At 38.1% G+C, this 24923-nt stretch overlaps 2 protein-coding genes across 4 annotated transcripts in view; one reads left to right on the plus strand and one right to left on the minus strand.

Moving 5' to 3' along the window:
• The window catches only part of LOC113053291 (follistatin-related protein 1-like), a 43030-nt gene that overhangs the window by 13013 nt on the left and 5094 nt on the right, over nt 1-24923 (minus strand). The window contains exon 3 of one of the 2 annotated variants that reach the window (XM_026218203.1): nt 6386-6490. In XM_026218203.1, coding sequence (XP_026073988.1) covers nt 6386-6490 — 105 coding nt within the window. The remainder of the gene's footprint in view (nt 1-6385; nt 6491-24923) is intronic. The other variant, XM_026218202.1, reaches the window with a different exon arrangement.
• LOC113053292 (zinc finger BED domain-containing protein DAYSLEEPER-like) lies at nt 3133-5223 on the plus strand. 2 transcript variants are annotated; one of them, XR_003277206.1, is made up of 3 exons: nt 3133-3422; nt 3805-4706; nt 4827-5223. XR_003277206.1 is itself a non-coding variant. In XM_026218205.1 (2 exons), the coding sequence occupies exons 1-2, from the start codon at nt 3185-3187 to the stop codon at nt 4461-4463; spliced, it is 897 nt and encodes a 298-aa protein (XP_026073990.1). In that variant the 5' UTR covers nt 3133-3184; the 3' UTR covers nt 4464-4815. The 2 variants fall into 2 exon arrangements, 1 of the variants encoding a protein (XP_026073990.1); XM_026218205.1 differs by lacking the exon at nt 4827-5223 and having other exon boundaries at nt 3805-4815.

Genomic DNA, 24923 nt, shown 5'->3' on the forward strand with positions numbered 1-24923 from the left:
CGTGACTTCCGTGAAGACACAGGGAGACTGGGACAGCCGGAAGGGCAGGACCTTGTACTGATATGCTAGTCCTTCGAACGCAAGCCGCAGAAAAGGTCTGTGGCGCGGAAGTATGGACACATGAAAGTACACGTCCTTCAGGTCGATCGCTGCAAACCAATCTTGGGGACGGACGCACCTGAAAATGCGTTTCTGTGTCAACATTTTGAACTGTAGCCGATAGAGGGCCCGATTCAAAACTCGCAGATCCAAGACCGGTCGTAACCCACCGCTTTTCTTGGGTACAATGAGGTACGGGCTGTAAAGCCCCTTCCTCATATCGGCTGGAGGGACCGGCTCTATCGCGGCCTTCGCCAGTAGGACTGCGATCTCTTTCCGCAAGACAGGGGCATCGGACGCTTCCACTGTAGTGAAGCGGACACCGCAGAGCTTGGGGGGAAGCTGGGCGATCTGAATCGTATAGCCGAGGCTGATGGTTCGCAGAAGCCAGCGAGACGGGCTGGGTAGCGCTGACCAGGCGCCTAAGAACCGTACAAGCGGGACCAGCAGAACCACAGCCGTACCCGCAGTGGGGCAGCGAGGTGGAACACAGGGGCCCAACTCGGGCGGCTTGTGAGCAGGCCGGAGTGTGGTGCGAGTGTGGGGTGCAGGGCTCACCTGGTTCCACGGGTTGGCAGAGGGTGCGTGAGTAGGGCCTTTGTTGACGCTCTCGAACCGCCCGCAGCTGCCATCTGGCGAAGGATGAGTGAGGTCCGGTGCTTGGCCGTCCGCAACTCTCCGTGCCCTCCTGGGACCCAGAGAGGGAGGAAACTACTCTCCTGTCGAGATTTCCAAATTCTCCGCCTGGCCCTCCTCCAGGGGAGGGAGAGGTGCCTACACCATCCCCCAGAAAGCAGCTACCTCTCTCTGGGTCACCCGTCCCAGGGCCTCTTGCTCTTCTGCTTACCGTCAGGTTTGACGGGGGCCAGGACGGGAGGGGCAGCCTGCCTGTGCCCAGCTCAACGGCACCACTTGGAGGCTGCTGCAGATGTGACGCGTGAGCAGGGGCGGATGCAGGGGGCTGCCCTCGGCGACGAGCAGGCTGGGGCACTGCAGCCGGCGGGTGGGTGGAGATAGCAGCAGCTGCCCGCCTGGGCAGGATGTGTCGGATCGCCTCAGTCTGCTTCTGGGCAGCCGAGAATTGCTGGGCCAAAATCTCGACTGCGTCACCGAAGAGGCCGGTCTGGGACACAGGGGCATTGAGAAACCGGACCTTGTCGGTGTCCCTCATGTCTGCCAAACCCAGCCACAGATGGCGCTCCTGGACCACTAATGTGGACATCGCACGACCCAGCGAACTCGCGGTGACCTTCGTCGCTCGAAGCGCAAGGTCAGTGGCGGTTCGGAGCTCTTCCAGAAGCCTTAGCCTTAGCCTTGTGCACCTGCAGTAACGCCATAGCGTGTGAGGCGGAAGCAGCTTCCCCGCAAGCCACATAGGCACTGCCGGTCAGACCAGACGAGTGCCTACAGGCCCGGGAAGGGAGCACCGGGTCTCCACGCCAGGAGGCGGCGGACTTAGGACACAATTGCATTGCTACCGCCCGCTCCACCGACGGGATTCCTGAATACCCCTTCGCTGCACCGCCCTCGAGGGTGGTGAGGGAGGAGGAGCCCACCGGCTGGTTTCTGGCAGTAAAAGGTGCCATCCACGACTTGGTGAGCTCGTCATGCACTTCCGGAAAGAAAGGCACTGGGGTGGGGCGCTGAGAACCAGCGCGCACCACCCCGAGAAACCAATCATCCAGCCGTGAGGGCTCGGGACGCGGTGGGGGATTCCACTCGAGCCCTACCCTCTCGGCGGTCATGAGATGGTCATATTCCCGCAGTGAGAACATGACTCATCCACGAAAGCCACCTCAGCGTGCTCGACGCCCAGACACGTGAGGCAGCGATCGTGACCATCACCCGGTGCCAGGTAACGACCGCACCCAGAAACGCACGGGTGAAACGGCATCCTTATAAGGACGATCCGTTGTCTTTACAAAGACGCACCCGTGAAGCTCTTTTAGAGAGAATTTGCTCTTTTAGGAAATGCTCTTTCAGTGCTGAGGCGCACAGGGGGGATGGCCGCTTGCAACACGACAGGGGTAGTGCAACCTGAAGTGTGCAAATCCACTCGACACAGGAACGACCGCCGCTGAAGCGCCGTCTCGCCAACACACGAAGCTTCCAAGAGCGTGCTGAACCCGTAGTTCACAGCAGACACAGTTGAGCAGAGCGATACTAACGCTCGGCTCCGAAGCGAAAAGCTGGTATGCATTGCACCTGCTGCCCTCTTATACTCACGCAGTGATCAGCGGCAGCTGGATGCAATAATTGCATGCCAATGTGCATTGGCTCGTTTAGTTTACACTCGAAGTAGATTGGTCTATCGAAGCGATATCCCATATTCGTCGGTCATCCGACGTGGCGTCGAGAGTGACCGACTGAAAGGGAACATACAATTAGGGATGGCTGACGCGAAACTAACGTTTCGACACAGTGTCGAGATCCCGAAGCGTAGATGTTTCGAAACACTGCTCCGAACTGTGATTCAAAACACCCATGTCACGTGACTATGGCTAAACGAAGCTTCTGCGCGTTTCATAAGTGTCTCGACCGACAGGTACCACGTGGCACGCTTGCCGAGTCTGCGTTTGATTGACAGGGGCGGGAACAAACCACACAATCGCACATCTGTCTCAACTGCCACAAAGTTTAAAAGAGGAGTTAATGCACCTTCACCTCGTGGGTTTTTGTGAGAGGAGAAAGATTTTGAGATAGCGTTTACGATTTATTGACATTTATAGTGCGATTTAGTTAGTTATATTTAGGTTACATTTAATTTAAATATATTTACTGATAAACTAAAGACAGTGACAGATAGTTAGGATAGATATAGTGACACATTTATATAGGCTAAGTTAGATATTGACAGATAGCACAGTAGTTAGAGATATAGAATTTAGATAGATTCATATATATATATAGATAGATAGATTCATAGATATATAAATTTATATATAGATTCATATATTAATATATATATAGAGAGAGAGAGAGATTCATATATATATATATATATATATATATATATATATACTTTCATAAATATATAGATTCATAGATAGATAGATATATATAGACATTAATAGAATAGATAGAAATGGAGGCTCCACAGAAGAGATGCCGTAAATCTGTGGTGTGGGAGCATTTCCATTTGGAAACCCCAAATAAAGTGAGATGTATGTATTGTGATAGGCAGCTAGCCTACTTCAACAATACATCATCCATGATGCGCCATTTGAGGAGCACTCATCCTGCCATTTTGCAGTGTGCAGAGGATGGTAACATTCCCCCTGTACCTAGGCCTGCTACTGACACTGCTGGGCCATCTAAACAAGGTATACATTGTTTGATATAATATGTACTTCATGTAACACTGTTTAGAAAGTCCATAGTTTTAAATAGACTTAGGCTTGTGTCCACCAGCCTTACAACGTAACGTCAATCTTTTCCAAAACTCCCAATCATGTTGAAAACAGCTTCACTCTGAATATGTAAATGTAACATCTCACAAACTTAGTCACTGTATTACATAGATATTTTTATAGGCTTGAAGACAACATTTTGGTTTTCCTAATTGTTGTAATTTTATATTGTATTTGATCTGTGTTTGCACACTGAGCATAAACTTTTCCAAACTTGAAAAAGCTTTTATTTTTTTTTTTAAATTTAGTTTTGTGAAAGTACTTTTAATCTTTTATCTTTATTTTCTTTTAAAAGGCAGACAGAGGGAATTGGATGAGGCTCTTGTAGACATGGTGGTAAAGGATTTGCAGCCCTTCACTATCGTGGAGGATGAGGGTTTCATGGCTTTTGTGAACAAACTTGATCCAAGCTATGTCCTCCCATCCCGGAAGGCACTTAAAACGATGGTAACCGAAAGGTACAACATTTCTAAGGAGAAGACAATGGAGGACCTAAAAAAGGCAGATTTTGTTAGCCTTACAGCTGACATGTGGTCCTCCATTAATATGGACGGATACCTTGGTGTTACTTGCCACTACATAACACCAGAGGCAAAGCTGGCAACTGTTGTACTGGGTGTAAGGAGGTTTTACCAAACACACACAGCCCAGCATCTCATGGAGGCTAAAGCTTTGCTAATGGCCGAGTGGGGAATAACCACCAAAGTTCAGTGTATGGTGACTGATGATGCATCCAACATGATCTTAAGTGCCCAGCTACTGAACCTTCGGCATGTCCCATGTTTTGCCCACAATTTAAATTTAATTGTAAAAAAGGCCCTAGATCAAACCCCACTCATCAATGAAATACGACAGAAAGCCAGAAAGATAGTGGGGTTATTTAGATCCAGCTGCAAAGCAGGAGGTGGACACAAGATGGAACAGCACTTACGACATGTTGCAGCGCTTGTATGAGCAACGAGAGCCAGTGGGTGCAGCGCTATCAAATTTAAACAGTGATACTGCTCCGCTGAAGTTTTGAGTATAACATTATACAAGAATCATTGTCACTACTGCAGCCTTTCAAACTCGCAACGACAGAGTTGTCAGAGGAACAGAGAGTGTCTGCTTCAAAGCTCATACCACTTTACAGGATGTTGCAGCACAAGCTATCGCAGAAAAAAGGCCAATCAGCACAGGAATCAACTGCACAATTAGGTAGGCCACAATGACCATACTACTGTATGTAATGTATTGGCCACAACTGTCATATTATTTTTTATCAATATAACCAATATGGTTTGCTTGTGTTTTGAACACGCACACACCTGCAAGAAGGTCTGCACTCAAGATGTGGTGGGTACGAGTCATTCAGAGCCTTGGCTCTGGCTACACTGCTGGACCCAAGGTTCAAAAATGTGGGTTTTGGAAATCCTGGCAAAGCCCAGGAGGCTGAAAAGCAGATCACACTGGAGTGTGCTTCGCTGATGCGTTCAAACACAGCAACTCCTGGTAAGCAGTTTCACTCTTCATCTGACATTATGGAGTTATGTCATCTGAATAATTATGTGACTTATACTTCATATATGCTGTCAGTTTAGACTTAGTAACTAATTGTTGTTTTTACTTTCATTCAGAGCCACAGTCAACATCAGGCCCATCATCATCATCATCAACAACAACATCAACAACAGAAACCCAGGACAGTTTATGGGAACTTTTTGATAGTCGTATCCATGAAACCCAGGCGATACACAGTGCCACAGTAGAAGTTAAAAAGTACCTAAAAGATGCATTTTTGCCAAGAACCCATGATCCACTAAGTTACTGGAAAGAGAGAGCTGTGATTTTTCCTCATTTGTATGTCCTTGCTAAAACATATCTATGCATGCCAGCAACAAGTGTCCCTTGTGAGAGGATTTTTTCTAAGGCTGGAGAAACTATCAGTAAAAAAAGAAGTAGGCTAAGCCCTTCCACAGCAGAGCAATTAATATTTTTGAATAAAAATCTTTAAAAAAAAAAAAAATTAGACCATTGTGGATTTATTTGTTTTATTCATTTTTCATGACCAAAATAACCTAGTTATTATTATGATATAGGATTATATAGGATATTATTATAGGATTTTAAAATATCACCACATTAACGAAAACAAAATATTTGTATTTATTTTTAAATGGCTTGTTGTCAAAGTTGTTTCAGATAACATGGGCAATTGGCCACTAGGTGTCACCGTGGAGACGGGTGTCGGTAAAGTTTCGAAGCCTCGAAACAAATACGGCACTTTGCTTCAACTGTTTCAGTGTTTCATGAAGCCTCGCTCTGCCCACCACTACATACAATTATATTTTACATTAATCAACAGTGCAGTTTAACCATTTCAAAGACAACAGAAGTTATTATGAAATTACATATAAAGATGTACTTAAGTCCTACTTAAGTATACCAAAAAGCACTCTTAAGTTCAGCTAATTGCATTTAGATTTAAACTATAATGCATTTTAATTTATTTGCAATTAACATGCATTTTAATGTCCTTAAAAGTTATATTCAGTTTGCACTTAAGAATAACTTTTCAAATTATATTATTTCCACATTTAAGTATAAAAGTATTTCTTATCCCAAGGGTATTATTCAGTGCTTCCACAGTCTTGGTAAACCAACTTATTTAAGTCATGCAAATTTCTATAATCAGTTTTCCTAGATTTACTCAGCTTTAAATATTTAATCAGCCAGAAATTGCTTTTCCGTAATTGTGATGACTGCCGTCTCTCTAAAATGTGTAAAATTCCTCATTCAGTCATCCAAAGGAATAAAAGTCAAGGAAGTGCACTAGTCAGATGCCTGCATATTTCTTCTAGAAGTTTTTCCTGAATTTCTTTGAAAAGAGGCCTTACCTCAATGCACAGACAGCTGGGATCTCCTTTCTCATTGACGGCACACTCTCTCCCAGCACCACAGAACACATTAGCACACACCTTTGATTTGCTCTGAGCCTCCTGCTGGAAAACACAGAAATAAACGCCATAAATAAAACACAAACTGACACACAGCTGCAAACTCTAATTAGATAAGAAATAAAATCAGTTTGTGCACGTACAGACTCTCACCACCAGAGGGCTGCAGCTTCACGTCAAATCATTACAAACATGACTCTCTCTAGCTGACACACACAACGTTCACTTCTCACAAAAGACAGTTTGTAAAGGAAGTTTTGTGGTTTGATATATGTATTACGATCGCTTATGAAACCAGGGCAGTCACTAAACTAAAAACCTCTCGAAACAGAAACTAGCGCTGGTACAGGACCACAAAATCACTTTTACCACAAACACAGGTAAACACACTTATAGTTGCTCTTTCTCTCTCTCACACACACACATACAGAGTCTCCTCAGTCTCTAGGGACAGAAGATTGATAACCATCTCCAAAAATGGCTGAACTCTGTCCTCTCCAAACACTCCTGAGAGCCTCCTGCCACCAGTTTCCCTGACAACTAACAGTTCTCCTTCAGAACTAGGACAACTACAGATTTGGAACAGCAACTTCTCTAACAAAGCAGTCTAGCGAAGAGATAATACCCAACAAGAGTTAAAGGAATATATATATTTTTTTTTATGTTCCTTAGTTTTTATGTTCATTTGTTATATGTTCCATATATATATATACTTTGTTGTACATTGGTACAAAGACCAATTGATTCATGCTTTGTTTCTCTCTCTCTCTCTCTCTCTCTCTCTCGCTTTTGGTTTTTACAATTTATAACTGATTTATTCACTTTTTAAACAAATACATGATAATTTATAATAAGTATCTACTTATTAAAAACTAGCTTTATTGCTATTTAAAATTCATTTCTTACTAAATATAAATAAGAACATTAATATAAAACATTAAAACTTTAACATAACCGATATGTAACACGCCAACAGACAAACAGATAAACTAGAAGTGTTCATTTAAAAACAATAAATAAAAAAATAAATGAATAACTAAATTAGTTGGCAACCGCAGGTTCATGTGACACAAAAGCAAAAAACAGGATATCAATGTCCAAAACTATTTAAACGTTTTAAGTTTATTTATAAATAAAGATAGTTATTTAAGAATTCAAGACAGTAACAGTAACAGTAAAGAGATTTATAATGTAATGTTACAAAATATTTCTATTTCAAATAAATGCTGTTCTTGTAAATTTATCAAAGAATCCTGAAAAATGTATCAAGGTTTCCCACAAACAAACATATTAGCTATTTTCAACATAAATTATACTATTTTTGAGTTTCTTGAGCAGTAAATCAGTATATTAGAATGATTTCTAAAGGTTCATGTGACTGTGACACTAAAGACTGGAGTAATGATCCTGAAAACTCAGCTTCGCGTCACAGGAATAAATTACATTTTTAAATAAAATATAAAACAGTTATTTTAATTAATTTCACTATATATATATATATTAAATGATAGTCTCTGTATTATTGAAGACAGAGGTCTGAAGGTCTATCAAAAGTGAGCTACACTCTTCTAGCAGCAGATGGAGCTCTGACATCAGGTTTGTTGGTTACAGCACGATTAATGGGCTGTTCACACAGGACACCTTCTTTTGTTTAAAACTAACAAGACTGAACACAATGAAACGGAGCACTGATTTCAACATGTTTCTAAAACTTGAAACAGCATCTTAAACCCCAACTAAATGGAAGAAGCATCCTGTGTAAACGTCACAGAAAGTGTTCAAGTGCATGTTCAAAATAGACAGAGGGTCCCAGTTCATAGATTAGATATCTTTGGGGTTATTACATTGCTCTTTTTCTCTTCACACTCTTCTGTCCTACTGAACTTTCTCATCGGTCACACCTCTGAAACGTTTGATTTATATGCAATGTCTCTGAATCTGCCTCAGGTCTTACAAATGACCTTGTCTTTCCTTTTTCTCTGCCTTTTTTTCTTCTTCTTTGTGCTCCCTGCTACAGGACCCCGGTCTCCAAAGCACAGCAAAGTCATGTGAACAGAGAGCTAGCCAATCACGTGCTGCCAAGTTGTGCCTGGAGTAACGATTTAGGATTTTCCTGAAATACTCCTGCTTTCCTAAACCTCCCCAGCGTTTAACTATAATCAAATGCAGTCTCTCTCTGTGTGTGTGTGTGTGCGTGCGTGTGTGTGTGTGTGTGTGTGTGTAAGTCACATCTGAAACCTTGCCTGTTCTTTCCTTTCCCATGAACTGTGATTGCTGGTTCCACCCTGACTAACTCCAACACACACTGACACACACACACACACACACACACACACACACACACACACACACACACACGGACCCTTCCCCCCATCCATCTCATACTTGAGTCATACAATGTAAGCAAACTTTCCAGGGTAGATTTTCTGCCCGAAGGCTGCCTTCATCTCAACAGTTTTAGAAGAATGCAGTCATTGCCAGTCTAAAACAGATCAACAATCATTTCTAATCACAATCCGCTCCGTTTGAGGTCATCAGAGGACTTTCAGACACCGTGCTGGCATATTAAAAGTTTATGGGATATTCATTTGAGAGAGTTTTGTCCTGACAATAGAGGTGGATACTATTGCGGACCAGCGGTAACAGAGGTACATTAAAGGAGAGAGAACAAAACCAAGCCTCATGCATAAATGAATTTCCTTCTCTACAGGGAAGCCATGCTGACATTTAAACGAATGAACGTTATAGCATGCTTTAGCTAAATCAAATCAAAAAGCAGATATGTTTCCATGACGACCAGCCATGAGCGCTTGAAAAGAGCCATAAAGTGTACTGTAGGAGACAGTCGATGAGAGATGGGGTACAGGACGCCTGCAGATGAACTATGACCTCCAGACTTTCATTGCAAGTTTGATGCAGTTACATTGTCTCACATCTTATGATGTCTCTGTCTTTCTGAAAGCTGTTTCCTTTATTGATAGTATTCATGTTTTAAAATGCTTCTTCCTTCTTCAAATATAATAATCACATTGCACAAAAAAAATTTTTTTTTAAATGTTTTTATCGAGCAAGGATGCATTAAATGAATCAAAAGTGACAGTAAAGACATTTATAATGTTAGACAGCAAAGCTGTTTTCAACATTGATAATAAGAAATGTTTCTTGAGCAGCAAATAAGCATATTAGACTGATTTCTGAAGGGTCATGTGACTCTGAAGATGCTGAAAACACAGCTTCGAGTCGCTGGATTAAATTATATTTTGATCAAATAAAGGCAGCCTTGGTGAGAATGAAACGTTTTATGTCTAAACCTCCAGCCTGATCTCACGCCAATTTGTTCATATTTTACGAGGTGGGTAATTCGTATGATTCATACGATTTGTGTTAAATCGTACGTATTTTATGAGTTACACAATTCGTATGAATTTGTACGAATGACCTACACTTAACCCCGCCTCTAAACCTTTACCTGTCATTGGGGTCCAGACAAATTTTACAATGAATAACCCTCTCGTAAAATACGTACATATTGGTCATGAGATAGCGTTGAAACCTCACTCAACTGTATTAGATTTGTCAATTATTATTATTATTATTATTTTTTTTTTTACAATTTAGAAAAAAAACAATAAACCAAGAAAACATTACTTTATGAATTTAAAAAGGAAAGAGTATTTTTTGTCATGTTTAGGTATTTTTTACTAGAATAAATAAATAAATAAAAATAAAAAAAAATTATATATATATATATATATATATATATATATATATATATAGATATAGATATATCTATATATATATATATATATATATATCTATATATATATATATATATATATATATATATATATATATATATATATATATATATATATATAGATAGATAGATAGATTTAAAGAATGTTTTTGCAGTATAAATGCAATCAACCTCAAGTGTCAGAGTTGTGGTTGAAATAGTGGTTACAGATCAGTAGTTGAGTGGGAAAAGAGTTTGCCCTGAAGCACATCTGAACAGTGCTGCTGTTGTTTCTCCAGAGGGCTGTTCTGGAGGGCCGAGCGGCTGCTGTGATTGCCAAGGAGAGACGAGAGGAGAAAGACAGAAAGCAAACATTCCTGGTGCAGAATAGTCGAGGAATGTGCGGCTGTGTCTGACTCACAAATCATGACCACATAGAAATGTGACGACCTGTTCAACTGGATCCCATTCACTATAGCTAACCCATACACTAATGCAGTGCTGTATGATTAAAGACAATGTCAGTAGAGGTCACAGTACCATAGGGAGAGTTAAGATGCAAATCAGTTCACATTCAGAACAGATTCAGTTGCAAACTCTCCTCATTCCAAACCTGCATTATGACTTTCTTCTGTGGAACACAAAACAATATATTTTGAAGAATGTTGGTAACAGTTTCAGTTGACTTCCGAATAGAGAAAAAATACAATGGAAGTCAATGGGAACCGATACCGTTTGGCTACCAATATTCTTCAAAATATCTTTTTTTGTGTTTAACACAAGATATTGTACAGGTTTAGACCAAATTGAGGGTGAGTAAATGACAGAACTTCCTTTTCTGGATAAACTATCCCTATTTGTGAGAAGATGAGTGGCAGAGAACAGCTGAAATCTCGCTGGACCGGACAACAGCTGTTCATTACGACTCTGAAAACTGTTGAGAGAGTGGGACTAACAAACACATCGAAGCTAAAAGGTCAGGTTGTACAGATGATCAGCACAACGCAAGGCAGTTATACTAATATTTCTATTTATTTATTTTAATTAAAATGACTGATTTAGGCCACAACAATCTGTTAATGATCAGCAGAAGTTTAGTGTGGGTATATCCTATGCTTGTTCTAATGCATCTATGAGGAAAGTGAGGAGAAGGCATATTCAGGATAGAAGAGTGGAAGAGAGCAGAAAGATGAAAAGTGTTGAGGACAGCTAGAAGGAAAACACTCAGTATCTTGAGAGGGAAGAGAGCTCCAGTTAAATAGCAATGCCTAAGAGGAAGTGTCTTCACCCTTACACGCTTCTGCATTTCTAACCTTTTCTTTTTGAAGTGCAAATATTAAAATACAATGCATCTAATACAGTTCAAAATGTTGGCTTCTGTTTTAATATATTTTAAAATGTAATTTATTCCTGTTATGAAAAAACTGCATCGGTGATCCTTAAAAAAAAAAAACATTCTAATGCTTAATTTTTTATTTTATTTAACTTTTTTTGTGTGTGTGGAAATTGTGAAACCGGATTCTTTTATGAACAGAAAATTAAAAATAACTGCCATTTTGATCAATTTAATTCATCGTTGCTTAAGAAAAGCACTTTTTTTTTTTTTTTACAAAATTTTGAATGCCTTTATATTACCATTTTCATATTCAAATAAAAATGTTTTTTCCTACACAAGCTACAACATCTCAACTCTAAAATATGGATTTTGAATTATAAGTTAGTGACTTTGAGGGTTCCTGTATTCCAAAGAGATTTTTAAAAGCAAGAGCATATAAACCTTTCAAGACTTCCTGAGTTCTGAGATTTATGAAGTGATGGTACATGCCTCTGCAGAAGCAGTAACTCACAGAAACTTCACTTTTAATGGCCGAATTCCTAATGTAGTACACCACCCAAATTCCCGAAGCAAGATCCACCAATCAAAAATACACTGTTACCATGGAAACAGGAATGGTGGCCCCAGCTGTGAGTTGTTGCAGGCTAGCTGAGCTAGTTACCCACATCACACTGAAGAGATAACCTGCACCAAAATATCCATCTGTCATCATTCACTCACCCTCGTGTCACTCCACACTGACAGCTGAGCTTTCCTTCCTCAGTGGAACACAAAAGGAAGCCATCAACTGTTTGGTAACCAACATTCTTCAAAAACTTAATTTGTGTTCAGCAGAGTTCTGGAACAACTTGAGAGTGAGTAAATGATGAAAGAATTGACATATACAAGTTTAACTATGGGGATTTTATATTATGTTATAATCTTAATACCCAGAGAATGTGTGTATTCTTGATATAGGACAATACATGCTGTATATTACATTTCTGTATGGGGCGGGGCCACTGTTCTATATTATAGATCAGTGGGCGGGACTTGTTTCTGTGCACCGGTTGTTGATTGGATGAAGGCAGATATGAATGTGAATTTGCAGTCCATTGTAAGAATGGGGTGGGTTAAGCAGAATAAATATTTTTAAAAAAATTGAATACATTACCTAACTATACGCAATTTGAGGGGATCTTAATAAATAAATAAATAAATAAACATGCATGGATGAATCGTTCACAATAAGATTGAGAACTTTCATTTAGAAAATACAATGCCTTTTCATTTTCATGCCTATACTTAAATTGTGCATTTGTTTGTGTGCTTTGAATCATGGCTTTGAATGCTGAAGGATTTTAGGAAATGGCCAGGAAATGAACAGGAAAAATGCTTTGACACTCAAGGCAGCTGAAAAAGTAATTCTTCCTGTCCTTGTCTAGTCCGCTGAGATATGTTTGTCACATCTCCGTCATCCAGCTATCTGTTCTCATTTGTCCCTGCTGGACCTTGTGGAAGAGCAGAGCACCTAAAAACATCTCTTTCATGACAGACAACAGAAAATAACAGTCGGCCTTTTTCTCTTACAATAAAAGCAGAATCATGTCCCATCTCACTGAAAAGAGTCTCACGTGATTTCAATCTTTCATTTACTTTACTTACTCTTTCCTTAATTGCTCTTCTAACTATTTTCGTCTCTTTCTTCATCACACTTTGTGCTGTACTGAATTTCATAAATTAGGTTTCCAAGAGCAGAGCATTGTGCACTGCTGACTACAAGTGTATAGAGGGCAAATGCAGGCTTTGAAAAACAGAGAAAGGAAGAAATTGCTGAATGAATAGAGTGAGAGAATGACAACAGGAGGAGGAGGAGGAATATTAGTTAAAGGGAATAATTAATAGGTGTGTGCAGAGAGCAGTGACTGAAGACTGAACCCAGGGCTGCAGGTTAACTGACTTCACAATGGAAGGAGGAAGGAGGTTTCTCCTCTTGATATTTCCCCCATCAGACCGTCTACAGCCCATTCCCTCAGAGAAAAGCACATTTTATATATTGAAACAGCACTTGTATACTTTAAATTTCTAACTTGTATAATAACCCCTTAAACTACCTGCATAGTGCTGAACACATAAATATAATATGACTGTAAAAAAAAACACACACACACAAAAAAAACAATGCATTGCACATGAAATGCAGCTTAACCCACCTCTTGTATATACCGGATAAATATCATTTACTATAGTAATAACTGATTATAACTTTATGAAAGATAATCAAATGTGATGTGTCACACAGAGGAATCTTTTAAGGTGACTCATATTTTTGCATATAAAAACTATTCTAGCAATAATGTTCTGCAAAAGTACATGCATTGGATTATTTGACCGAAAGTGCAATGTAATTTATCTAAATTTATCTAAATCTAATCTAAAACAACAACAAAAAATTTCCACAAAAATATTAAATCAGCATATCAGTATGATTTCTTTTGTCTGAAAACTCATTATTATAATAGAAAATACACATATTAAACAGTAATATTTCACAATATTACTGCTTTGTATTTTTCTTGAAATAAATGCAGCCTTGGTGAGCATAAGAGAGTCAATCAACCGTTAACCAAACAGCAGGTGGTTTTTACTGTATGTGAGCATAATTGAGTATAATTATGCAATGTATTATGCAATATGAGCATAATCATGCATAAGTGACATTTGAATTGCATCTCATTCTGATTAGTCTTCAGGTTTATGTGATTCTTCCACATCATTGCTTTCAGCTCTAACTTAATGACATCTAAGTAATTAGCCAGCTATAAAATGAGTCAGTTATCAATTGCTGAACCTCAATCTAAACCAAACACTGCATTACAACATTTCTTTTGTGAATCTTACATTTTATTTTGATGCCCACTGATGAATCTGCTGTCCAGAAAACAGGGTGCACTTCAACAGAAGATCTGCGTCAGTGCAAAAACTAAACAAAAAAACCTCATCTGACAAGCACAGCTAGTCCTCCAATGATGCCACTTATCTTAAGACAGCTTTCACCGTCTCTGCTTTTAAAAGCCATTCTGTAAGAATCCTGTCTGAAACAACACAAAATAAAGCAGAAGCACTGAGGAAGGGAAGCGAGTTTGTGTTGGAGCGCTGAAGACGATCTGAAAACAAAGAGATACAGCAGATACTAGCAGTAAAACTGTACCGGCCGTACTGGAAAAGAAAAACTGAGAGTACAGGAAAAAGATTAAAGTGAACACAAGAGAAGACATGTACAGGTCTTGTGCAGCGAGTCTTTTGACTTTCAACCATCATGAAGCAGACAAATGTAGTTTTAATGAATGCGCTGGAGAGAGAATACAGAATCTGTGACACCACAACAATAAACTGGCATGGAAGAAAACTCATTCAAAGTCTAATAGAGTTGCTTCATGAACGGCGTAGAATTTGGAATTAGAATTTCAAGTAAGAAGGCACAGATTTTTTTTACACGAGTCAGAAAACTGAATGCAGTTTATGAATCTCTAATAAGGGAATATAGTTGACTTGCCACTAAGTGCTTCAAATAAAACTCAATGGCAAAAAAGATTCAATGCCACCAACACGGAAAATTCAAGATAATGCACCAAGAAAACCCCTCCAGGAAACTATTTCCAGAGTCCATTCTACAACTCATTGCCCCTGCTCATTTAGCTAAAGGACTCACTGTTTTCTGTGTATACCAATAAGTCGTGCTGATTAGAATGAGCTGTTTCCTCATAACTACATCAGCAGCTGGGTGGGCTTCATTAGACTCTCGTGGATGTGTCCCAAACCCCTGTCGATGTGCGGAGGAAACCCCGAAGGAGCCTGCTTGTTTGTTTTCTGAGTCAATACTGCCAGAGAGAATGTCACCAGCCAGAGAAAGCCTCCAGTGATCTCCCTTCAGGAGATCTCCAGAACTCAGGCATAAATGTCACCCTGCAATGGAAACAGCAACCCGCTGACTTCAGCTGATCTGAATGCTGCTGGGCGTTACTCTAAATGTGTGAAGAAGAAGACGTGCAGATGAAGACGAGGGGGGAAACATTGTAAAGATCGTTAAAACATACAGTTACAAGGGTGGAGTATCATGAGACAGCTTCAAATGAAACCACACCACTTTCTGACCGCGACACTCAGTTATGATGGTCTGTAGGGGTCATGTGATATAGTTTGAGATATAAAATACCTTTTTTATGGTTTTCTTGTCTCAAAACAACAGAATGGCAAATAATAATAAAAGCAGTATGTCTTTATAGAATTTCAAGCTTTTAATTATACTGTTTTCTTCACAATTACAATCTCTATACAAGGTTTACACATCCAAGACAAGCCCCACAACAAACTATTGATATTCAGAAATTTAAAACATATTCATCATAAAGTGTATATTCATAAATCATAGTCTGTGTTTTTTTTAATGTTTTTTTTGAATAAGTTAATCAAAGACAGTGTCATTCCACTGACCCATATGTATTTGACAACCCCAAGAGTCAGAGAGGATAGTTACAATTTCTAGCTCAAGGCTTATTTTATAAACATCATTAACTCTGTCCCCAGGACGCTAGATGACATATATTTGCATAAAGCACACTGATCTTACAATGCAAACAACCTGAAATGATTATACATTAGATCCTGAATCAGATGCACACGTTGAAAAATGCTTTACAGGCCTTTATGGTAAATAGATGTTATCAAAAACATAAACTGCTGTGGGAATGTGCCACCATGATGACTAATCCCACCGTTATCACCAATGTGTCATTATTTTCAACTGAGATAATGTTGTTGCTTTTTCTTGTTAAATTGTTCTTGAATGTCGACATGACATACCTCACCTTTCCTCTAAAGGAGATAAATGGTTGCACATTGTAGGCTGGGAATTCAAACTGAGATTTTTCCTCATAAGAATGCAAGTGCAAAAAAAGCAATCCTTCTCTAGACAAAGCTAAGCTTTCACTTCTGACCTGCCCCCACACAGACACACTAAACCCAAGCAGAGTCTCCACATCGAGAGGGACATGCTGGGAAACAGTGGACTGGAAATGAGCAGGGATGAGAGGATGCAGGAAAAAAAGATAGCAACCGAGCTGAAGAGCATGAGAGAGTATAAACCACACTCAAGGCCTCCTTCTAGCATCACGGTAAGCTGATTACATGAGATGAAAGGCATGTCAAACTATGGCAATCCAGCAAAGCCATATGAGCAAGAATTCATAAATTCTAGAAAGCATAGCTGTGCGCCAGGATACATCTACATGGTCGAAATTAGAAGAAAGAGAGGTAAAGAGCGCTGGAGACACAGGATGGCTGTGATAGAACAAAAATATGATTGTTCTGGCCACTTTGTGCTTCTGCTGTCTAGCCAAGGAAAATCAAGACAGCGGTTAAACAAATGCATCAAATTACATTTCATTATGTTTGCTTCAACCTGAAATTACAACGTCTATAACACAGGGTTATGGAAATATGATTTTTTTCACAAAAAAAATAAAATAAATAAAAAATAAGTGCTGAATAATTTGGAAATATATGAACAATTTACTTTTCAAATAAACACATGCTCACACAAATGAGTTATACAATAAATAATGAAATTATAATGAAGGCATTATACTACTATATTAAAAAAAATCTACATTGTTCTTGCACACAAAATGTGCATAAACCAGCCTAAAACATTTGTAATATTCAGACAATTTTAATGTTGATTTTTTGTGTTGTGTCTAATAATTTACATGGTTCAATCCTTTTTCAGTTCAACAACATCATAATATAAAACGTGAAGTGACATTCAGCCAAGTATGGTGACCCATACTCAGAATTTGTGCTCTGCATTTAACCCATCCGAAATGCACACACACACACTGTGAGCACACACCCGGAGCAGTGGGCAGCCATTTATGCTGCGGCGCCCGGGGAGCAGTTGGGGGTTCGATGCCTTGCTCAAGGGCACCTAAGTCGTGGTATTGAAGGTGGAGAGAGAACTGTACATGCACTCCCCCCACCCTCAATTCCGTCCGGCCCGAGACTAGAACTCACAACCCTTCGATTGGGAGTCCAACCCTCTAACCATTAGGCCACGACTTCCCCTAAAAGAAAATATTCTATTCTAATTTCTATATTCAGTATTTTTGCTTTTGAGTTAAACTCAAATTTTACTTTGCTTTTTGACATAAATGCTTTCTAATTACCTCATGTACATTTTTCAGTCACAGACAATGAGTATGATGTACTGAATATGATACATGTGAAAAAAAGTTAATAGGAAGTTTTGGCACACCTTACCCACTCTCCAATGTACAGAGTCTTACAACAAGTGTGCAAGTGGTAAGCAATGTGATAATGTATGCATACAAATACAGTGTGATACTACAGTATTGTGAAAAACAGCTCTAAACAGCATTGTAATCACAAGTGTAGCACAGTCTAATGAGGGAGAGCATATAGATTTGTAATCGATGGCTTCGTTAGACGGTGACTGTTGTACTGCTGACCCAGCGCTGTTACACAAATATGTTTAATTGTGTAACAGCAGAATAATAATTAAAAAAAAAATATCACTGAAGAAAGCATTATTATGAATAGAGAGCACATATTTAGGCCAGAAACCATGGTTTGAAGTTAAATCTCTTGATGTATTTGTTTATCTCAAAACATTTTGTAGTGAACCATTTCTTTAAGATCTATTTCATTTGTTCCTTTTAAATGGAAATTCAAAATCAGAACTAGTTAGATTTGCCCTAAAATCTTGTGCACATTTGGGTGTGTCTGTAATGGTTAATGTTTAAAAGATGATGTCAGAGCTAACGAGCACAAGTTCTCTCTAAAGTATGTAATGGTATGATGTCATTTATTTTCTCTTCCCTCCTTCATCTTTTAGTTTCTCTTCTCTTTTCTTTTCTAGAAAGATTAGAAATCTTTATGCATATGCATATGCACACGCTTGCAGAACTCAAAGTCTGAATTTTCCACAAACACCAGCATTAGCTATTTCCACTCAATACAAATGCCTCCTAAAGAGAGGGCAAGGAGGACAGAGAGGAATTACTTTCTCCTAAATTCTCTCATAGGTCTCTCCAGTGGAATCTGTCCCGTTTCAAACCTTTCAGTTATATGGGTCAGAGGAGCTGTCACAAATATGCAGCTGAAATTCCAATGCACTTAAATCGCTCTCAAATTGCATGCTTTTTCTTATGAAAAAACAACAACCACAAACACAAACAGAAAAAAATACTTTCTGACTATTGCATCAAAACTCCAAACATATCCATCAAATAAAAAAGGTATGAGTGCATTCTTGTCCATCTGAGCATTCTTGACTTGCCAGTTATGTCGTTCTATTTTAATGCATCACATTCCAGGTTGTATGGAGCTCTCAGTTAGGGTTGGCGCTGAGGCCTCAGGAGTGTGCTCTCAATGACACTCAATGACAAAGGAACAGTGTGTGTGAATGTGGCAGAGCAGTTAAAAGTTCAAATGAGCCACATCGATTCTTCTGTAGCAGTGGGAGAGAGACAAGATGAAAAGCAAATGTGCATTATTAGGAGGGTGTACACAGCACTCAAAAAAAGTTAACAGCGTTCTTTTCTTATTTCAACTGTCCACAAAGAATAAATATCCTTTGTTTTTTTTTGTTTTTTTATTAAAAAAGCTGTCTAAAACTAGATTTGCATTTTCTGAAAACCACTGCTTGCAGACAACTTAAAATCGCATTGTATGGAATTTTGGCCCAAAATTCTCAGCTGTTGAAATTTCAATGCATACATTTTTTTTGAAATAGCAAAAATGCACACACAACACAACAGGACCATTGTTAAGGTACAGTATGTGCACACTGAGTCCGAAATATTTGCACGTTGAAAAACAAATACGACCTCACGTTGTGTCAATCATAATTACACACTGCGTCTGGAACTTTTGTCCGTCATAAAAAATCAAATCAGGTTTGATTTTCTGCGTTTTCATATCCGTAACATGCAATTTGATAGGTAAGGAAGGTGAATACGACAAAAAAGGAAAACTGAAAAATGCATGCAAAAATGTCAGACTTTTAAAGACCTATAAAGCATATAGAACACAAATCTTTGTGAGCGAAAATGTTAAAATTAATGCAATGCAATAAAATTAAATTGTTTCCAATATCAAATTAGCTTCTACTAAAGCAAGCTGTTAAATATTATAAATTATATATTAATATTTATAAATTCGCAAGTTAACTTTAACAGTCATAAAAAAATTCCCCTGGGATCACAAGGCCCCTTTTATGGAAGCATATGGGTTGCAAAATTAATTTGGAAATGTAATATTCAAAATGAAAATGAAATATGTAAAGTGACAATATATTTCTGTATCTTTACATTTTGCTATATGTAAATTTAAATAATTTACATCAGCCATTTTCTACACTACAATAGTTCTAATATGTAAATTAAAAACATAGTTTCATTGTTTATAAGTTGTAAAATTTAAATGAAATTTTATAACCCAAATGGATTAGATATGTTTGATATTTCCAAGCAAAAACTTTAGCAAAATGATCATTTAAATGCCATTTTCTCCTAAATGCATTTAGACAATCTCAAGTGTTAGAACACTTGAGATTTTTATTAGTGATACCGCATGATAATTGTAGCAAAATGCAGTGTGAATTTCAAAATGCATTTTGACCCAAATGTGCAGTAAACTGGTTGCAAAAATTTGATTTAAATGATTTAAATTTTTCTTAAATGCATTGACACTTACACTGTAAAATACAAATCTTAATTTTGTGGAAAAACTTTTTTTTACAGCATTGTCTGTAATTTTAAATTATGTTGAAAACTATGTACAATTACGAACAAAATCTGTAAATTAAGAACTTGACTGTTTTTTAAGTATTATATTATTATTGACAAATTATAGTAATTCTCATTTTTATACAAGGAAATTACTGCATTATTTATACATTATTTTTACAGTTTGCATAAATTACATACAAATTCATGTAAAATTAAGATAATAATGAACAATATCTATAAATTAACATTATTATTCAATGTACTATATCATTAAAGCCAAATTACAGTAATAATTTTTTTTAATACAGGAAAATTACAGTATTATTTTTACAGTATTTTGTGTTATTTTAAAATGTTCAAAACCCTGTAAAAATTACAAACAATATATGTAAATTAACTACTTGACTGTTATTTTAAGTATTATTCCATTAATCACAAATTCTAGTTCTAATTATTTATACAAAAATGAAATGTCTTCAATTTTTTCTTAAATGCATTTACACTTGCATTTCAAGACATTTCAATTGCATTTTCATTAAGTACCCTGCGATCAGTGTAGACTAGTCAATGTGGATTTTAAAATGCATTCCAATCACACCCCCAACTTGCCAATCATTACATCAAGACGTGGCTTGGCAACAAGATGTACAATAGGTCAATATTCACCATTAACCAAACGCTTTTCACCAGACTCAACATCTCTCACTGTTTTACACTCCGATTGAGCAAACAGACAGTGTAATTAAACACTTGGTCACTTGCAACCTTACACTGTGGATACAACTGTGACAGTTGTTGTGTTGCATCGTGCTGCATCCATGTTGCCTTCCTCTCTTCTAACCCATAATAGAGCACATGTCCCATGGCACCTAAGCGTTGCACATGCCTTAAGATCCCTCAGTCTGTTTACACTCCGGTTGATGCCCGTGCCATACTGACCAAACGCTGCTACTCTTGGTAAATAAGTGTAGAATTTGCTTACATGCTTCACGTAGCAAGCAGACAGTGAGACATGCGTGAGACACCTGCAACGCTTAGGTGTTCAGAGAGACACAATCTATTATAGGAGAAAAATAATGTATGGTAGCAAATGGGTAAAAGTATAGATTTGCTCTGTCTGCTTATGTGCATCAGTCGGAGTGTAAAATATTGAGAGATTTTGAGGCAGGTCAAAAGCATTTGGTTAACTGGATAAATGCATTTAGGAAAAATAGCAATGCTTAGCTACAGTTTTTGTTTGGACATGTTAAACATATCTAATCCATTTGGGTAATACAATTTAATTTTAATTTTGGAATTTATAAACCATGAAACTATGTTTTTAATTAAGACTAGTGTAGAAAATGGCCAACGTAAATTATATAATGGAATTTTAATTTTCGTTTTGCACTAAATGTTGTACATATGTACAGGATAATTAAATTTTCATTTTTATTTTGCACTAAATGTTGCACATATTTATGGGAATATGTAAATTTAAATACAGAAATACACTGCCATTTTACATATTGCATTATCAGTTTGAATATTACATTTCAAAATGAATTATGCTACCCATATGCTTCCATACCTTATCAAAGGACGTTTTGGTTATCTAAGATTACATTATCCACAAAATGAAAGTTTTAAAGTCCGTATGTTAAGCAGTCCTGGCTAAATTATTCACAAAACTTACAAATATAATGTTAGAGGTATCGATAAGTGCTGGTACTGCAACCTCTACGATTGAATTAATCCAAAAAACTATGACTGAAGTGACACCATTTTAATATCTATTCAGCAGTTTCCAAATCTGGTCTTGGCAATAAGACTGTGGATGGATGCCAGTGCACTGCAGGCAGCATGGGACAGACTTTTTCCTTTTTATTTCCTACATTTCGGCTGCTGTAATTACATTCTCTTTCTTTTCCTCTTCTCTATCTCTCTCTCTAAAGCGTCCTCTCAAGTGCCACCATCTCTCGCTGTACCTCAGTGAATCGATCCATTTTACTCTCTTGCCTATAGTCCAGTGGTTTTCACTATTTTTTTCATGGGAGCAGCACTGATAGGGCAAAGTCAATCAGAGAGCCACTTTTACCACAAAGTATCAAAGTATATACAGTATTCTGCTTTTTGTAGATCCTGCCAACTTCACTCTTTCACCCAATTTACTCTTCTCAATCTAGGTCCCGCCTTCCATTTGAATCTGGCTCTGTTCCAGCCGTCCAGGACTGTCTGCTGTGGTTCTCTGTGAAGGGTCGTGAACCGGGAGAGCTAGGTTAATGGCTGACATGTGTTTGCAGAAGGAAGTGTGCTTGTTTTCAGTCCCACATTCTTCACAATGGCCTTGTTCTTTGTTCAAGGCACCATAATATGGTGAAGGACCTGTCTGCAAGTAGATGGATTTGTATTCTCAATCAGAAATGGCCATGTACTACTCATAGCAATCATACTTTTCATAGCAATCATTACCACATATTTAGCTGTGCATTATGGTAATTTATTAAAAGGAGACAGGGGTGTTTTATGGTCCTATGTGGCCCCAGGACATGACCCTCTTGTCCACCACTGAACGTCTGACTCAAGTACATAGTCATCGACTGCACAAAGTCAATACACTTGTGGTGCCTTTACAGAGCACATGCTATATTTACTGTGTAACTCTGAAAAGTTGGTAATGTATATAATAATGTTGATGTATTTGGTCTTGGAGGAATCGACTTGCTGCTGCCAATACATCCACAGACAAGCTGCTGTAAACATGTACTGCTGCTGTACAATTTACATGATGCATACATACACAAATAAATTCCTGTAGCAGATCTAGGCAGGTGGAGCTGGGGAAGGTGGAGGGTTTCTGAGGTTGTTTACAGCAAACAGTGAACTAAACTATTTAAATGTTGATAAGTTCAATGGCTGCAGATGCAAAAGAGACCAAAAAACTTGTGCCATTTAGTAAATTATGTGATAACTAGCAGGTTGCATTAAGGACCTATCTTTTTGTCATCTATAGTTTGATGACTGAATTACATATTCACTGTCTGAAATGTTTGTATTTATTACCACTGTCTACTGGACAAAGCATAATAGTTTGTTTCAAGTGAAAATTGAGTAGGATGAAGAGGATGAAGAGAAATACACAGAGCAGCCAATAATAAATAAATAAAAGTTTTGTAAATGTTTGAATAATTCAAAAACACATTTGCATGTTGACAGTTCTCTGATGTTGGTTTACACATGATGTGCGAGTAAATAGGTTACTTTATTTATTTACATTTCACACTTTTATGCTTTAATTATTAGCTTTTCATGAATTCACCAGTGACATGCAGTTCCTTCATGAGCCCCCAGTTTTTTATGTTTTAAATATGAAGTATTTATAATAACATAATTATTAATATTTGAAATATTCATATAAAATGGAGCATTAAAATTGAATTAAGAGATGTCTAATGCTAAACTAAAATCTTTCCACAAAACTGCATGCAAAAAAGTTTACTTTCGCCTAAAACCTGCTCTGAGAGGTTGTCTGTAAATTTACCTCTGCAAAGCGTTAATGCAAAGCTGGCACAAGTTTTTCCATGTTCAGAAATAAAACTATGACAGGTTTTATGATAGTTAAATGCTATATAAAGTCAGATTATTTGTTGAATAGCTTTTGAATAGGAAGGCTATATGATCTAGTGCTAAGTATGATTTTATTTTGTCTGTGTATAAATGTATAAATGGGTGCCTTTGCTTGCTGTCACATATTGCTTTTAAATTAACTTTTAAAATGCTGCACTCTGTCTGTCAAGCTGAACAAAGAAACACCCCTGAGAGACATGTCTGGTGGACCCTAATTACAGAAGGCTTTCTTGAGACCGTCGTTTACACATCCCATTTTGAAAACCTGTAATTTTGTTGAGAACAACTATAAGCAGCACGAATATATATATATATATATATATATATATATATATATATATATATATATATATATATATATATATATATATATATATATATAAATAAAACCCAGCAAATAGTCTCTTTATTATGTCTTCCTTTACTCTCCTTGTACCCTGTATCACTTCATGCACCAGTATCACAATGAGCAGAGCTACATTTCCTGATCCCTTGTGTAATTTCCCTCATCACCTCATCCTTCCCACTGTCTGTTCCTCCTTCTCATTACAAGGCTCTTTCAAGCTCTGCCAGCAGTGATGGCGATACAAAACAAGGCCATAAAACACCAGCAGAAAGCCAGCGACAAGACACTGCACGTTCACAGAGAGACATGGGGAGGGAATTGTCGAAGGAAAACAGGTGAGAGAAAACAGATGGTAAACAACGCAAGCTACAGAACGGCGATGAAGAAGATATGAAAGAAAAGAAAGAAACAGAAAGGAATCAAGATAAGAGTGAAAGCTCAAACGTGAGATAACCGTGACACAGATAAAGAGGAAAAACTATAAAAAGAGTAGATATGGATAAAGTGTTTTTTATGCATCAGATGGATTCCAGTAAGATTTTGAAATGTATTACAGCTCACAAGCAACACAATAACCAAGAAAGTTTGCATCAGCCCTGTTCTTCTAACAAAAGACCTTTGTGTCTGCACTAAAGTTCAGATTAGTATTCAGCTAAATCAACACC

Source organism: Carassius auratus, chromosome 34, assembly GCF_003368295.1.
Source record: "Carassius auratus strain Wakin chromosome 34, ASM336829v1, whole genome shotgun sequence".
Taxonomy (NCBI): Eukaryota; Metazoa; Chordata; class Actinopteri; order Cypriniformes; family Cyprinidae; genus Carassius; species Carassius auratus.

Coding starts and splice junctions, on each gene's coding strand:
- LOC113053292 (XM_026218205.1), top strand. CDS start 3,185: ATGGAGGCTCCACAGAAGAGATGCCGTAAATCTGTGGTGTGGGAGCAT. Junction 3,423..3,804: donor TGCTGGGCCATCTAAACAAG/GTATACATTGTT, acceptor TTCTTTTAAAAG/GCAGACAGAGGGAATTGGAT.